General features: G+C 43.4%; 1 protein-coding gene across 3 annotated transcripts in view; it reads right to left on the reverse strand.

Moving 5' to 3' along the window:
• The window catches only part of LOC119962749 (probable E3 ubiquitin-protein ligase HERC1), a 594360-nt gene that overhangs the window by 340310 nt on the left and 235673 nt on the right, over positions 1-18377 (reverse strand). For all 3 annotated transcript variants that reach the window (XM_038790765.1, XM_038790766.1, XM_038790764.1), the window contains 3 exons: positions 10628-10783; positions 10132-10229; positions 2755-2850 (listed from right to left, as the gene is read on the reverse strand). In XM_038790765.1, the coding sequence (XP_038646693.1) occupies positions 2755-2850; positions 10132-10229; positions 10628-10783 (350 nt within the window). The remainder of the gene's footprint in view (positions 1-2754; positions 2851-10131; positions 10230-10627; positions 10784-18377) is intronic.

Here is an 18377-nt window from a genome sequence, read left to right on the forward strand (position 1 = left end):
CAAGACCATGGATCAATGTATTTGTATAAAATCAGCGAAGTGATCTTGGCATTTTAGTGGATGAAGTCTATACTAACAACAGAACATGACCTTGCTGGAAAATCTAAATACAAAGCATGGCAGTGTTACACAAACTGTTTTCCACCACAGACTTGTCAGAGCTCCTCATATCCCATGAATGAATTTATATTAATAAAGCACCAAATGACCCGTGTTCACAATGGGCTGTTAGTGGCTTGTATAGCTGCATTGCTGCCTTGCCGGCTCATCCACCCCGATCCCACAGCCCACCTCCTGAGCACCCCGCCCGGTCCTGGCAGAAGCCCCTCCCCGGCCTGCGGCACAACTGTCAGCAAACTACGGCGCTGTTGGTCACTTTCCTTACTCCCTCTCTCTTCCTCTGCAACCATGACACCGGTTTCACGATTTTGAAAAACACAAATGAACCGCACCATCGGGAACTCGGCCCATCGGAGGCAGAGCATCGCGGGGGCCCCAGAGAATACTGGGTCGGGCCCACGAATGACATGCCAATGGTGTTTACTGTACATGCACTCATGCCCACCCTCCCATCCCTACCCTGCATCCATTCACTCTCTCCCTCCCAACCCCCAATTCACCTACCCACCCCGTTACACCACCCAGAGCAAGTGCGCGGTAAATTCCAGTTTCATGTGCCCCGGAGTCACAACACAAGTGAATTAACCAATAATTCTTATAAAAATTCCAAAAGTCTTTGGCCCTTGCTGGCCAATAATAACAGTCACCAAGTTTATAAGTTGAAACACAATTACTGTTTATTCATACCATGAACTATCATGAAATATGCAGTAAATACAACTGGATAACAAGCTAATACCTACTCTCCGCCCCCCTTTTAACTGTCCCATCTTCTACCCACACACACAAGACAGACAAACAGAGAGGGATGGAAAGGGGTAAAAGTAATAAGGATGATGGTCTTTGCTTCAAATGGTGGTTCTTCAGCACGCTTTCCTCACAGCATGCTGGTTGGGAATGGTTGCTTTGCAGAGTCATTCATCCAGGGGCCTGGTGGTTTAGAAAACAAATGCAGTACTCACAGGCATTGGGCTTGCTGGAACGGCACTATGGTTCCTATCAAACTGGGCCTTCAGCACAAGGTTCACCTTCAGACCTATATATTTCTGTGTAGTCACTTTATTTCACATGAAACCTTGCCTTCAGCTTGTGGCCTCATTTCAGGCCTTTGGAGTCTCAAGAGAACATCCAGCCTTCTGTAGAGGTTTAGTTAGATCTTTTCTGGAGAGAATTAGTTAAATCCCTCCATCTAGGCTGCAGAATCAAAAGTGAAACCAAAATGTAACCTCATGGCTCTGAAAACCTTCCACTGGGATAATGTCCAATCAACACCCGTTACCAAGCACAACACAGCCTTTTGGGCCAATTCATTGCCCATCAGCAAAATCAATCAAACCAAGTCATCACTGATGCCGGCCAGTCGGAAATCACAAGTCTAAATCAGCACAGCCTTCTGGAACCTGTTTGAATCAAAGGCACAGGCCTCGGATTCCTTCTGCGTGAATTAAAGTGGCAGGCTGCCTTGAAGACACATGCCCATAAATCATCCATGGATCAAAATGTAACGGCAAGAACAAAAGGGGAAATAAGGGAATAGACAGGGAATAAACAAGGAGGAGCCGTACATCCCGAATTAGACTTCTCCACTTGAATGTGAGGAGCTGAGGTGAAAAAGCAGCAATAATGGTAATGAATAAATGGAAAACATTTGATAAATTAGACTCCAAATCCTAAACCATTAAAAACATTAACTAATGTTGGAGATGAGCAGCCATCAGGGCTCAAATCTTTCACTGGCCCTGCTCCCTACTCCACTCCCTGCCCTGCACCCTCGGAACACGGTCATTCCTCTCTCCCCCGCTTCTCTGGACCTGCAGCCACCCAGCCCCCTCCCTCCCACAACAATCCCAGCTCCCCACATTAAAACCAATCTTCAGTCCAAGCAACTATTCCAAACCATATTTAATTGGCCTCTACCTATATCCCTTTATTCCCTTTTTTCTTCCACCTACCCAATCTAATCTTGAACATTGCTATGGTTTCTGCCTCAAACATTCGCCCTGGAAGTGATTGTGACTGTGTCACAAAATACAACATAGAAACAGGCCATTTGGCCAAACCAGTTCATTCCGGCCACCGTTATGCTCCAATGGAGCTCTTTCCCGCCTTACTTCATTTAACCATCAGCATAACCTTGTAAACCTTTGTCCTTCATATATTTATCTCATCTCCCTTTACATGCATTTATATATACACTTCACCCACTCCCTGTGGTAGCGAGTTCCCCATTCTCTCCACTCATTGGTAAAATAAGTTTCTTCCGAATTCCCTATTTCATTTTTTTTGGTGACCATCTTATACTGATGGTGTCTAATTTTTTGCTACCCTACATTCTTTGCCTGCTCTTCCCAAAATCTTCCATAATGTTTAAATCTTTCATTAAGGCAATCTCTTAGCCTTCTCTTTCCAAAAGGAGAGAAAGATGGTCTGTTCACCCTTTTCCAATAGGTTAATTGATTGGATCAAATGGTCAGGTTTTATGTTGTAACTTCTTAAATGCTCCTGCAATCTGCCTTAGGACATTTTGTTACGTTAAAGGTACGATATAAATATAAACAGTTGTTCTATTGTGTGCATACATATAAAACAATGCCTGTTCTGATAGGATTCAGAACTAGTTTCTTCCTTCAGTACCTCATTTGCTTTGTCCGCTTCTTTTGCCTTTTTGCTTAAAGCAAGTGGCATTTCCCACATACAAGCAGAAAGAGAACTGAAGAGCCCCTCCAAGGTCTGAAAAAAAAATTTAAAAATTTAAGGGTGCACTCGAACATTTTTGGTGAAATCACACTTGAGGTATGATCGATTGTCAAGAAGTCACAATCATAATCTGTACTCAAAATAAATTAAATGAGCTGCAAGTACAAATTCAAGTTGGAAATTATGATAAAGGGGCCGCTACTGAGACATGGATGCGGGACGGTCAAGACTAGGAACTTAATATACCAGTTTATAAGGTTTAGGAGGGGTGAGTAGCCTTACTGATTAGAAATAGAATCAATTTATTGGTGGGAGAGGATATAATGTGGGGAAAGCATCCAGCAGAGACCACGTGGGGGGAACTGAGGAACAGTAAAGGATCTAAAACTATAATAGATGTGTATAGACCCCCTGGTAGCAGTTTGGAGGTGCTACAATGTATAAATTAAACAAGTGTGTCGCTGTAATGAACTCCAATTAGCTGTATTGGTTGGCCAATTGGAGTATGAGCTCTCTCAATGATAGCTCATTGAGGGGGCCCATATAAGCACCTGTGTAGGCTTTGTGAGCCAGCCTTAAGTTGACTGGACTGCTAGCAGCACTGTTTGTAGCTGCTCCTGTAATATCGTTATTGTAATTAAATATTGGTGTGGTGACAGAACTCCTGCCTCCTGTGGATTACTACAGTGGCGACGAGGTAAACTAAGAATTTTGCGGAGACCAGCTGCCGCACACGGAGGGTAAGCCTTGCCATTTTAAAAATGCCATTTTTTGGGAGGTTAGAGGCATTCGACCCGGCTATTGAGGACTGGTCCCAGTACGTGGAGAGAATGTGTTACTTCTTCCGGGCAAATGATATACTGACGGACGAAAGGAGACGGCTTATCCTGCTGTCGGCCTGCGGACCTTCAGTTTTCGCCATTATACGTAGTCTGACTTATCCCGATGTGCCGGACACAAAAACCATCCAAGAATTAACGGAATTGGTGAAAGAGCACTACGACCCAAAACCACCCCTCAATTTGCGTAGGTACAGATGCTACACAGCGAAGCGGGAAGACAGGGAGTCAGTCACGAATTTCTTGACCCGCCTGAGAAGACTGGCGGAAAAATGTGAGTTCGGGCCGACGCTAAATGAAATGCTTCGGGATCAGTTAGAGTGTGGTATAAACGACCTCACAATACAGAAACGCCTGTTGGCGGAAACGGAGCTAGACTGCAGGCAGGCGTTACAGCTCGCACTGTCCCTAGAAAAGGAAGCAAGTGGGGCGCAGGAACTACAGGGCACGCCAATTGAGGTAGATACCTGTGAGAGGGACTACCACAACGGGTCCTGCTACCAGATAGCCGCTCTCAGGAAAAGCCTGAAGAATAGAGGGAAAAAGGAAAACCCCACAACTTCCCCCAAGTCTGCCAGGACTAACTGGAGACAGAGGGAAGTACCGGCTGAGGCTGCCCAACAGAGAAGGACCGTTTCTGGCACCAGACAGAGTGGGGTAACAGCGACAGAAACCCTAGAGGAGGGTGGCAAAAGAGGAATAGCAGGTGGGGACGCAGGGAAGTACACAACCTAGACGCCCCATCCTCCTCCGAAGGGGAACAATTATATAATATTGCAACGAAGAAAGCAGAACCCATTAAGATTACCCCACAGGTGAACGGGCGGCCGACAATAATGGAAATAGACACGGGTGCGGCCGTATCAGTAATGGGAGTGGCAGCATTTAGAAAAATCAAAGATGGATTCCAGCCACTAACCCTAACAAAAACATCGACGAAACTTAAAACCTACACGGGGGAACCCCTGGAAGTTCTAGGCACGACTCATGTACCCGTGGAATATGAGAAACAATTGCTCAGATTACCGTTGACAATAGTAGAGGGCTCCGGACCAAGCTTAATTGGACGAAACTGGCTGAAAGACCTAAAATTAGATTGGATGAAAATTTTCCAGAATGGAAGCGGGCAGTTGAGTGGAGTACTCCAAAAATACCCGAGGTCTTCCAGGAAGGTTTGGGGGAAATCATAGGCACCAAAGCAACTTTGCACGTGGACCCAGAAGCCCTTCCAAAATTTTGTAAGGCCAGGCCGGTACCTTTTGCATTAAGGAAGAAAGTAGATGATGAAATAGAAAGGTTACGGCGCAACGGCATTATTAGACCAGTACAGTTCTCGGAATGGGCAGTGCAGGTGGTACCAATTTTGAAGCCAGACGGCTCGATACGTCTCTGTGGAGATTTCAAACAGACGGTAAACAAATACGCACTGCTGGACAAATACCCAATCCCGAAAATAGACAACCTATATGCCATATTGGCAGGTGGGCTTTTGTTCACGAAACTGGACATGAGCCACGCCTACCTGCAGTTAAAACTGGACAAGAACTCCCAGAAGTTCGCTACGATCAACACCCTGAAGGGCCTTTTTCGTTATACTCGGCTACCTTTCGGAGTGTCATCAGCCTGCGCTATATTCCAGCACACAATGGAAAATATTCTGCAGGGATTACCGCAGGTGGCGATTTATTTGGACGATGTCTTAATCACGGGTAGGACAAACAGGGAACACTTAAGGAACCTGGAGGAAGTGCTCAGGCGTTTCGCAAAGGCAGGCGTACGTCTAAAAAGGGAAAAATGTGTTTTCCTGGCCCCACAAGTGACATACCTGGGATATAAAGTAGATGAGTCAGGCTTACAGCCATTAGAAGACAGAATAAGGGCAATAAAAGAAGCCCCAGCTCCCACCACGGTCCAGGAGTTACGGTCATTTCTAGGGTTGGTAACCTATTATGGAAAATTTATTGAAAATAGGGCATCCATCCTAGAACCCCTCCACCAGCTACTAAAAAAGGGGCAAAAATGGAAATGGACTGCCCGCCAAAATCGAGCATTTAGGGACATTAAGGAACAGCTGCCATCCGAAAATGTCCTAGAGCATTATGACCCAAGGAAGGAGTTGGTGGTCACTTGTGATGCATCCCCTTATGGGGTAGGAGCCGTCTTAGCCCACAGAGAAAGGAATGGGGAAGAACGGCCAATAGCCTATGCTTCGAGGACCTTGGCGATGGCTGAGAGGAAGTACGCCCAAATCGAAAAGGAAGGACTGGCGGTGATATTCGCAGTAAAAAAATTTCACCGGTACCTGTACGGGCGGAAATTCACCATAGTGACGGACCATAAGCCGTTATTAGGGTTATTAAAAGAAGACAAGTCAATACCCCCGATTGCATCAGCTAGAATCCAACGCTGGGCGTTGCTACTGGCAGCGTATAGATACATTCTGGAGCACAGACCAGGAACGCGAGTAGCAAATGCAGATGCTTTGAGCAGACATCCCCTCCCGGACACTCGGCCGCAAATACCAAAAGTAGAGGAGACAGTAATGACTCTAAATTTTTTGGACACCCTACCAGTAGACGCACAACATATTCGGTTGTGGATGCAAAAAGACCCAGTTTTAGCCAAGATGAAGCATTTACTGCTAACAGGGGAACTGGAAAGACTAGTGGAGCCCCAGATGCACCCATACTGGAGCAGAAGGGACCAAATAACTGTAGAAGACGGTATCCTATTATGGGGAGCCCGGGTAATAGTCCCAGCTCAGGGCCGTCAGGCAATCTTAACTGAGTTACATCACGGACACCCAGGGGTGTCTAAAATGAAGATGCTAGCTCAAAGCTACGTTTGGTGGCCAGGTTTGGACACAGACATAGCAGCCTTGGTACGTCGGTGCCAGGAATGCCAACAGGGGCAAAGAGTGCCAGCAGCTGCGCCATTGCACCCGTGGGAATGGCCAGGCAGACCGTGGACCCTCCTGCATATTGACCATGCCGGCCCTTTCATGGGCTCAATGTTTTTGGTGATAGTGGACGCCCACTCCAAATGGTTGGACGTCCACCGGGTAAACGCGGCAAGCACAGCATCGACAATTGAAAAGCTCAGGGCCTCGTTTGCAACACATGGACTTCCGGAGGTATTGGTGTCGGACAACGGAACGGCATTCACAAGTGGGGAATTTGGAAAATTCCTGAAGGAAAACGGAGTCCGTCACATCAAAATGGCCCCTTACCATCCAGCGACCAACGGCCTGGCAGAGAGAGCGGTCCAGACACTTAAAGCGGGACTCAAGAAGCAGCCGGCAGCGTCAATGGACACAAAGCTCTCCCGCTGGCTGTTTGATTATAGGACCACACCGCATTCCACAACGGGCATACCGCCAGCTGAACTCTTAATGGGAAGGCGGCTGCGAACGAGGCTGAGTCTCCTTTTCCCAAATTTAACGGGGAAAGTGGAGAAACAACAGGAGGCCCAACGCAAGGGGCATGATAATAGTCGGCAGCAGAGACATTTACAGGTGGGGGCACCGGTTTGGGTCAAGAATTATGGGAATGGACCAACGTGGGTCAAAGGCACGGTAGAGTCCCAAACAGGGCCCATATCCTATGAGGTTTCAATAGGAGGTAAGGTGCTGAAGAAACACCTAGAACAAATAAGGGCAGCGGAACCACACCTGGAGGCAGGCGAAGCAGGACCGCCTCAAGCTGTGATAGCCCAGACGGAAAGGATACCCACACCCCAGCCCCGAGCAATTTCTCCAGACCCCGTCATCCAGTCGTCAGAGTCGGAGATGGACACACTCGACGAGGCCGCCGTGACACCTCTTCCCAAGGAGGAGGAAGAGCAACTTCCAAGGAGGTCGTCAAGGAAAAGACGGGCACCTGTAAGGTACACCCCGCCCACCTCGGAGAACGACCCGGCGGACGACACAGAGGTGACAGACCCAGACATGAGGAGCAGGAAGCTGCTCAGAGGAATGCCAGCTGGCAGGAATTCCTTGGGGGGGGGGGGGGTGTAATGAACTCCAATTAGCTTTATTGGTTGGCCAATTGGAGTATGAGCTCCCTCAATGATAGCTCATTGAGGGGGCCCATATAAGCACCTGTGTAGGCTTTGTGAGCCAGTCTTAAGTTGACTGGACTGCTAGCAGCACTGTTTGTAGCTGCTCCTGTAATATCATTATTGTAAATAAATATTGGTGTGGTGACAGAACCCCTGCCTCCCGTGGATTACAACAGTCGCAAAGGTATAGTATTAATGGGGGATTTTAACCTCAACATAGATTGAGAAAGGCAGTCAAGCCCCTGACAGAAAGCTTGTGCCAGAGATAATTTCCTTCATCAATATGTCCTGAATGCAACGAGGGGACAAGCAATACTGGAATTTGTAATGAGCCGGATTTAATTAGTAATCTAATTGTGTGTGAACATTTATCAAAAAGTCATCATAACATGATCGTGTTCAATTTAATGTTTGAAAGTGAAAAGCACAAATCAGCCACTAGAATTTTAGATTTAAGTAAGGCTGAATTTAATGAGATGAGACGGAGACTGATCAGTAAACTGGGAAAATCTGCTAATGGGTAAAACACTTGAAGAACAGTGAAAGATGTTTAAAACAATACAGAACCAGTTTACACCCAGAGAGGGAAAAGCTAAATTTCACAGGACAAAACAGCCATGGACAATGTACGAGATAAGGGACAGCATAAAACTAAAAGAGGTTCCAAAAATGCAAAAAACAGCTCAGATCCTACCAAATGAGAAAGATACTAAGACCAGCAAAGGAACACAAAGCAACTTATAAGGACTAAATAAAATTAACTTAAGCAACCCATTGATGAGGAAATTAATTGGACTGAAGAGTGACAAATCCCAGGACCTGACCCACCTGACCATATTAAAGAAGGGAAGCACATTGTAGATGCCCTAACTATAATCTCTGAGTTCCCTAGATTCAGGAGTCATCCCTCTGGGTTGGAACCGCTTAAGAATAACAAAAGAGGAAAGCCAGGGAATTACAGACCAGTTAGCCTAACATCTCTTTGACAAAGGGTCATCTGGACTCGAAACGTTAGCTCTTTTCTCTCCCTACAGATGCTGAGATTTTCCAGCATTTTCTCTTTTGGTGAGCCTCACACCTCTGGTGGGGAAATTGTTGGAGTTTATAATCAAGGATAGGGTAACTGAACACCTCTAAAATTTTCAGTTAATCTGGGAGAGACGGCATACATTCATGATGGATAGGTCATGCCTGACAAAACTCACTGAATTTTTTGAAGAGGTGACTAAGGCAATGGACAGTGACATGCCCATGAATGTCGTTTATATGGACTACGAGAAGGCATTTGATGAAGTCCCAGGAACAGAGCTCTTTCGGGACAGTGCTCTTTCGAGTGCACAAACCTTCTCATGCGGCTCCATCGCTCTTCTAAAGGTGCCCCGCAATCCCTTGGAGTGAGCTCTAATGATCTGCACTGCAGAGCCGAAATTCTCAGTCAAAGCAACATCTTCAATAGCGGCCATCATCTGAGGCACACAGCACTGCCAATGCGAGAGAGCACGCTCAGCATCAACTGTGCCACTAACAACTCGGCCCCACCCAGCCCACTCCAACCACCGCAAACGAGGAATTTAGCATTTTATCTTGTTTTTTCTCATGAAAAGACCAATCCATGAACTTCCAGGGACATGGCGCAAGCCATATTGAGCAAGAAAAATTAAGTATGAGAAGTGTGTCAGGATAAAATGACAGATTAAAAGACGAGCAGAGTCGGAGCTCACGTAATCGTCACTTTGGCAGGGCTACTCAGAGAGTCACCCCCGTCAACAACCTCGGGTCCAAAAAGGTTGGATTCCGTTTAGCAGTTCCCAGTTTGTAAAAATCTGTTGGGAGTCCAAGCAAGGGCGACATTTGTCCGCGGTGGGATTTTCCAATGGGGAGACTCGATAATTATATTTAAATTAATTCAATGGAGTTCCCGTCATTGCATGGCGGAAACCCCATTACGTAACTGGTAGGAGGTGGGGCCAATCGAATGAGGAAATCCCGCTGGCATGAAAGCTGTTTTGGTTTCCCCCCCTTGATTTGCCGTCCTCCGCTGCAATTCCCAGAAATCTTCCCACTGTGTTTTTAAAAAATCAACAAGGGTAAATTGAAGAGTTGTCCCGAGAACTACAATTGAGAAAATGACTGATGATACTCAGAAGAGGCTCATTTACCCACAGTTCAGGACGCTATTAGAAGTTTGATTAAATGAACTTAATGATGGTGAAAATATTTTGAAAGTTTATGTTGAACACCATTGATATCCTTCATATTTTAATATGAAAAATAGAAAAAGAAAATAATGTTTGAATGTTCCAGGAGTAAAATTAATTAAACTGTTACAACTAGCTTAGCAGCTTTGGTCTGGAGTCATAGTGAACTATATATATTTCTTAACCTAACAATGGTTAAGTACACCAAGAAATCTTACCTCTTTAATTTGGTTTGGCTCCAAGCAGGCAGGCAGAAGGGACTCCAAAATATGTAATGCTAGCAGCTTGGTACGTAAATTGCGTACAAGAGGAACACCTGGAGGAAAATGTTGTTGTAAAAGTTTTAACTAGTTTGTCAATTCATTAAGCAAATCAATAATAAATTGTGAGAATGCAAGTTCTGTTTCAAGATGTAAGAAGATTTAGATAGTGCATCAATCTAAGCAAGAATAAGTAAAATCTATATAAATCATACATTTACATTTTGAACTACCTTTTCACATGATTGACCAATACATGCCGCTTTCTGAAACTATCATAATAGTTAATGTTTCTAAACTTTACTTAATATGAGAAAAGCACTTTTCATATTACTGACAAAAGGTGTCAATGAAAGTTTTATGAACATTTAAAAGTTGCACTGACTCAAGAACACTGGAGTACATTATGAATAGTATTTCTACAATATGGTAATTATCAGCTTAACCATTTCACCTGTTTCGTGCATCCGTGTAGCTATCAATAAAAGTGGATCAATCCATTTCACAGAAACAATATTGCTCTGTACATTTTTGAAGGAGATAACACGACGCAAGAAAACAAGAAAATCTCCCAACTGAGTTTCTACAATTCGTCTGTTTTTGCCATTATCTGTTTATAAGAGAAAAAGGCACAAAATGTCAGAGTCATTAAGAACAGTTGAAAATAAATGCAGAAAAACAATAGCACACAAATAACTTCTATTTAATAGAGACATTACTAACTTTGTTCAAAAATACTTCACGTTCTGGGGTCTAGATTCAAACCCAGCCCAATAAAGCTACTCTTTGATGGCAGTGAGGAATCCAGGAGGGAAATAAAAAATAATTTGCTCTAGTTCCTAATAGGCATGGACACACAACAACATTGTCCTTAATTCTGAACTGAGAAATTAAAAAAAACACTGATGTTGTTGAATTTGATGCTGAGAGGTTGAGGCCGAGAAACATTGTTAAAACAGTACAAGGGACTTTGGTTTAGGAGGATGATTCTGTGAGCTGGGAATATGAGGCACTGGGGTAGTATTCCAGGACGTTGAAAGCACTCAGCCCATTATTCTCCATCCATTAAAAACTGTATTGCTAGCTCACAGAATCACTTCCAAGTATGCAATATCATGATCCATTCTTCCCTATCTTCATGAGCACATCATTCACAAAAAGTGCCAAACAAATTCGTTTTGGTATTCTCCTGCTGGTCATGTTTTTCAGGGAGGTTGCATAGGATTTCATAGGATATACAGCCAACCAGTCTAAAGAAACATGGAATTAGGAGCAGAGTTAGGCAATTCAGCCCTTTGAGCCTGCTCCACCATCAGATCATGGCTGATCTCTTCCTTGTCTCAAACCCACCTCCTCATCTGTTCCCCATATCCATTTAACCCATTTTTAAAAATCACAAATGCATCTAACTCCTTCTTGAAACTATTTAATGACTCAGATACCATCGCACTTTGGAGCAGCGAGTTCCACAAATTCACTATCCTCTGCGAGAAGTAGTTCCTTCTCATCTCAGTTCTAAATCTACCACCTCTGAACTTATATCTGTGACCCCTCATTCTAGATTGCCCCACATGGGGGACCATTTGGTCTACGTTTACTTCAAACGTTTGAATGTTTTATATACCTCGATTAGATCCTCTCTCACCCTCTAAACTCCAGCGAGTATAAGCTCAAACTGTTTAATCTCTCCTCATACTTCAACCCTTTCATCCCCAGAATTAATCTGGTGAACTTCCTCTGATATGCCTCTAATGCCACCGCATCATTCCTCAAATAAGGAGACCAAAACTGGACACAATATTCCAGATATGGTCTCACCAACACCCTATACAATTGCAGCAACACTTCTCTACTTTTATACTCAAGTCGTTTTGCAAAAAACACTAACATTCTATTTGCTTTCTTAATTACATGCTGAACCTGCACACCAACTTTCTGTGATTCATGAACAAAGACACCCATATCCCTCTGCCCAGATGCATTTTGAGTCTGCTTTCCATTTAGATAATAATTTGCCTTTCTATTTTTCCAGTCAAAATGGATAACCTCACACATTTACATTAAACTCCAAATTTTGGCCCAATCGCCTAGCCTATCTATATCTGTAAAATCTTAATCTCCTCTTCACTGCCTGCTTTCCCATCTATTTTAGTACTGCTATGTTACACTCTGTCCGTACTTGCAGATCATTTATATAGATTGTAAATAGCTGAGGTCCGAGGACTGACCCTGCGGCACCCCTCTAGTTACAGTTTGCCAGCCAGAGCAGGATCCATTTATCACGACCCTCTGCTTTCTGTCAGTCAGCCATTCCTCAATCCAATCCAGTACTCCACCCCATTCTCCTGCAATCTCACCTTCTGGATCAGTCTTTTATGTGATATCTTGTCAAACGCCTTCTGGAAGTCTAGATATGTCTATACCTGTTTTTATGCTTCATATGGGAGGCGGTGGCGTAGTGGTATTGTCACTGGGGTGATAAACCAGAGACCCAGATTAAAACCAGGTTCAAATCCCGCCACTGCAGATGATGAAATTTGAATTCAATAAAAATCTGAAATGATGACCATGAAACCATCGTTGTTTGTTGTAAAAATCCATCTGGTTCACTAATGTTCATGCGGGTCTGGCCTACATGGTGACTCTTAACTGCCCCTTCAAGGACAATTAGGAATGGGTAATAAATGCTGGTACAGCCTGCAACGCCCATGTCCTATGAACGAATAAAAAAAAGTAAAAGTCCCCTCCAATTTTTCCTAATCTAAATCTACAAGCGTAACCCTCGGTTCTCTTCTCCCTTAAATGCTTGTGCTAGCTTCCCCTTAAAGCATCTACTCTATTTGTCACATCCAGTCATGTATGGTGACGAACAATTAAATAACACACTGAAAGGAGAGGGACCACAAACATCCCCATCCTCAATGATGGGGGAGCATAGCACATCTACGCAAAGTTTAAGGCATGCAGCATTTCCAATAATCCTCAGCTGGAAGTGCCAATTGGATGGTCCATCCCTACTTACTCCAGAGGTCCCGAGCATCACCCCCTTCTTCAGCCAATTTGGCTCACCCCACGTAATATGAAGAAACAGCTGAAGGGCTTTGACAATATTCCAGCAATAATACTGAAGACTTGTGCTCCCAAACTTGCTCCGAGCTATAGCCAAGCTGTTCTAATAGAGGTACAACATTGACATCTACCCAACAAGGTGGAAAATTGCCCAAGTTTGTCTTGTACACAAAAAGCAGGACAAATCCAACTTGCCTAATTACCACCCTGTCGGTCTACTCTCAATCATCAAAGCTATAGAAAATGTAATCAACTTACTCAGCAATAATCTGGTCTCTGATGCTCAGTTTAGGTTATGTCAAGTACGCTCAGCTCCTTACCCTGATTACAGCCTCTGTTCACATATGGACAAAAGAGCTGATCTCCAGAGGTGAAGGGAGAGTGACTGCCCTTGACATCAAGGCAGCCTTTGACCAAGCACATCTGGAGTCAATGAGAATCAGGGGAAAACTCTGTTGGTTGGAATCATACCTCTCAGAAAGGACATTGATTGTGGTTGTTGGAGGTCAATTATCTCAGTTCCAGGACATCAGTGCAGCAGTTCCTCAGGGTAGTGTCCTGGGTGCAACCATCTTCAACTGCTTCATCAATGGCGTTCCATTCATCATAATCTCAGAAGTGGGATGTTTACTGATGATTGCACAATGTTCAGCACCATTTGGACCTCCTCAGCTACTGAAACAGTCCATGTCCAAATGCAGGTAGACCAAGACAGTATCCAATATTGGGCTGACAAATGTCACTTGCATCACACATTCACACCACACAAGTGCCAGGCAATGGCCATCTCCAACAAGAGAATCCAACCATCGTCCCGAGGCATTCAATGACATTACCATCACTGAATCTCCACCATAAACAATCTGGGGGTTACCATCGACCGGAAACTGAATTGGACCAACCATGTAAATGCTGTGGCTACAAGAGCAGGTCAGAGGCTAGGAATCCGGCACCTCATGACTTTCCAAAGTCTGTCCACCATCTACAAGTCACAAGTCAGGAATGTGATGGAATAATCTCCCTTGTCTGGATGAATGCAGCTCCAACAACACAAGAAGCTTGACACCATCCAGGAAAGAACAGCGACCTGATAGGCACCGCATCCACAAACATTCACTCCTTTCACCACTGACTTATGGTGGAAGCAGTGTGCATCACATCCATGATCATTCCCCACTGACCCCAAACCCTTCTGCAAATTTTGTGTCATTCTCAATTTTAAGAGGTTTGCTTGGAATCACTAGCTTCGGAGCGTAGCTCCTTCATCAGATGACTCACCTGATGAAGCAGCTACGCTCCGAAAGATAGTGACTCTAAACAAACCTGTAAGACTTTTTACTGTACCAACCCCAGTCCAATGCCGGCATCTCCACATCAAATTTAAGAAATTGTGCTTTTGATCCCAATATCTAAATCATCAATGTGGTCCCAGAACTGTTCTTTCTGGAACCCACCTCCAAACCTTCTATCACGCTGAATAATTACCCTTTCTCCCACTCTCGACTGTCTCGGTCCTAAAACCAGCTAGCAAGTTATTCAGCTACTTTTCCTATTTTCACATTCTCTGAACTTATTAGTCTACTGTGGGCCATCTTATCAAAGACATTTTGAAAGATGGGATAAATTATATCTACTACATTTTTCATTGTCTACTTTTCCTGTTGCCTTGTCAAAATGCATTAAATTTAGTACAGTAAGATTTTTCTTTTTAAATCCAAGTTAACTATTCATTTTTCTAATTCTAATTTCTCGACTTTTCTCTGCTCTCACCTTTATTAAAGGATTCCATTCTTTGTCCTGTCACCGATGTTAGGCTGACTGTTCTATAATTCCCTGGGCAAGTTCTGGCCCCCTTCATAAACTTATCATACATCATTTTCTCAGATACACTGATCGAATAAAGCACCACTATCCTTTGCACTGCCACAATGCATTTTCCATATAATACTAGATGCAATTTAACTCCACACTGTAAAATATATATATTCTTTGTAAACCTATTCAAATTTAATACATGTTTCAAATTCTGTAAAACATATATCAATCAAAATTTTCATCAATATATCTGGGCATTATTTTTCAGGAGCTTAAGTCACAGACAGGATAGCACCTGACCATTTTTTGGGAGGAGACAGAGATTTCAAAAAATTCACGTTAATTTTTGTTACATACCAGTTGCTGAAACTATTTAGGTTACATTTTGTTATTTATGATAGTTCTAAACACATTCATTCTGCAAGCAATTCTAATATATCATGTTAAGATTACATGCTCTTGGTCCGGATAGAATTTCATTTATGGATTTTGGCACATTCCACAAATACCACTTCTTTAAAACAAAGTCAGATAACCATCTTCCACTCATTTGTACACAAGGCCTTTTTATCGACCATGCTCCTCGTTCCTTGATCAAACATTAGGGGTGGGGGTTGGTGGATTTAAACCAAAATCAATAGCTGAAGAACTGGAGCATTAATATTGCCAACAATATGGACAGTACATCAAAATGAGAAGGAAACTTCCTATGTGGAAAGTGTAAAATTAAAAAGCTACACACAGAAATGGGTATATTTTTCTTATTTTTTCAGCAAAAGGTACAATATCTTCACAGCAGCTAAGAATGCTTGTGCACAAATTTTAGCAACTGAGCTTGATGACATTGGAGGAGTCCTATCTGAATAAAGCATTTTGTCCAAGAAGTTGGGTTCTGTTCCTAAAGCTACTGGGTTCTCTCTGGAATGGAAAGTCATCCATACTTTGCTTGTGCTGGAAAAACATGATATATCCAAGTAAACAACGTACCTCTGAATAGTGAGTTGCAACAGAAAGTGACTGCAGTAGCCCAAAAAATATAGTGAGTTTTTGCAGCAGATCACATACAGGCAAGCATGCAAATATTTAACTTGTGGACAGATTTTTTTCAGCATCAATAAGTGCAACTTTGCTTATCCCCAGATCCATTTGCTAATGTACCCCAAGACAGCAGGAATTGCCACAGTTAACGGCATAATAACCTAAGAAATAGGAACTGGAGCAGACCATTTTTGTCAAAACAGGCACGCCTTCAAAAGGGCAATTAGGGATGGGCAATAAATGTTGGCCTAGCCAGCGACATCCACATCCCACAAAAATGAATGAAAAAAAAGTCAACTTTGCATCCTAGACAATGGTTTAATGGTGACAAATGAATTGGCTGCCTCATCCTTTCCCCTTCAAAAAAGACAATTTGTTTGATTTTCTAGCTTCAGGCAACTCAGTTGAAGCTTACTGGAGAATTTTAACACACTTCCATCCGGTGGTAACTGAACAGTTAAAATGGAATAAAGTTCTAAGTGCTCTTTCATCCCAAAATTGCTCTGACTGCAATTTAAATCACAGGTAGAAAGGAGAGTTCTTGCTCTACCTCTCGTTGGTTGGCAGTGATTCCTGTTGGGTTTGGGCGAGAGACCAATCTACCTGAGGGAAACTATGAAAAATTAGCTAATTTTTATTTCTAAATTTAGAGTACCCAGTTATTTTTTTTCCCAATTAAGGGGCAATTTAGCTTGACCAATCCACCTATCCTGCACATCGCTTTGGGTTGCGGGGGTGAGACCCACGCAGACATTGGGTGAATGAAAAAGTAGCTACTTTTTTTTCTAAATTTATGGGATGTGGGTGTCGTTGACTAGGCCAGTATTTATTGCCCATTCATTACTGCCTTTGAGGAGATGGTTCTTCTTAGACCGTGTGGTGCCAGAGTTCGTCGGCAGCAAGTTCCAGTGTTATCACCCAACAACGGGAAAGGAATAGTGATATAGCTCCAAGTTAGGTATGTGGCTTGTGTCAGGTAGAAAATACAATTGCAAACCAAGAGGAATACAGACTGCAGAGGGGAGGTAAAAAAGCCCATTAGAGAAGCAAAGAGGAATTATAAGAAAAGACTGGCAACCAACGTAAAGGGGAATCCCGAAGTTTTCTATCGCCATATAAATATTAAATGGGTGTTTTTTTAATTTGTTCATTTGATGTGGGCCTCGCTAGCTGGGCCAGCATTTATTGCCCATCCCTGAGGGAGTCAATCACATTGCTGTGGATCTGGAGTCACATATAGGCCAGAGTAGGTAAGGGCGACAGATTTTCTTCCTTGGTGGGTTTTTCAGATGGGTTTTTTACAACAATGTAAATTCTGTGATTAGACTTGTAATTCCAGATTTTTATTGAATTCAAATTTCACCATCCGCCATGGTGGGATTCGAACTTGTGCCCCCAGAACATTACCCTGGGCCTCTGGATTACTAGTCCAGCGACAATATCACTCTGCCACTGCCACCCCAACTGGTAAAATGAGGACTAGGGCCAATTAGGGGCCTAAAAGTAAATTTACTCATGGAGGCATGGGGAAATGCTGAGGTATTAAGTGAATACTTTGCCTCTGTCTTTAACAAAGAGGTAGATACTATCCAGGCCAACAAGGAACTTCTTTCCCTAAAAGGGTTCATGATTGCTAAGGAGGAAGTGTTGCATACTCACCCCGTTGATATTTAAACGTTGATAATGCACCGGGACCGGAATAGATGCATCCAAAGATATTGGAGCAAATGAGTGTGGAAATTACAGGGATGCTGGCCATAATTTTTCAGACTTCTCTAGATCCAGGGGAGGTGTCAGAGGACTAGGGAATTACAAATATTACACCCTAGGGTGTAAGGATAGCCTCAGCAGTTACAGATCAGTCAGTTTAATCTCAATGGTGGGAAAGCTTCCAGGAATACTTATTCAGGATAGAATTAGTAGTTAAATGGAAAATTGGGGCTGATTAGGGAGAGGCAACATGGATGTCTAAAGGGAAAATTGTGTTTAACTAATTCGCTGGAGTTCTTTGAAGAGGTAACAGAAAAGGTCGATGAGGGTAATGCAGTCGATATGGTGTACATGGACGTTCAAAAGTCATTTGATACAGTCCCTCACAACAGACTTCTGAGAAAATTTATAGCTCACGGAATAAAAGGGATAGTGGCAACGTGGATACAAAATTGGCTGAATAATAGGAAGCAGGGAGTAATGGTCAATAGATAGTTTTCAGGCTAGAGGGTTTGCAATGGAGTTCCACAGGGGTTGGTATTGGGAACATTGTTTTTCTTGGTATATATTAA

Source organism: Scyliorhinus canicula, chromosome 3 (genome assembly GCF_902713615.1).
Source record: "Scyliorhinus canicula chromosome 3, sScyCan1.1, whole genome shotgun sequence".
NCBI classification, from domain to species: Eukaryota; Metazoa; Chordata; class Chondrichthyes; order Carcharhiniformes; family Scyliorhinidae; genus Scyliorhinus; species Scyliorhinus canicula.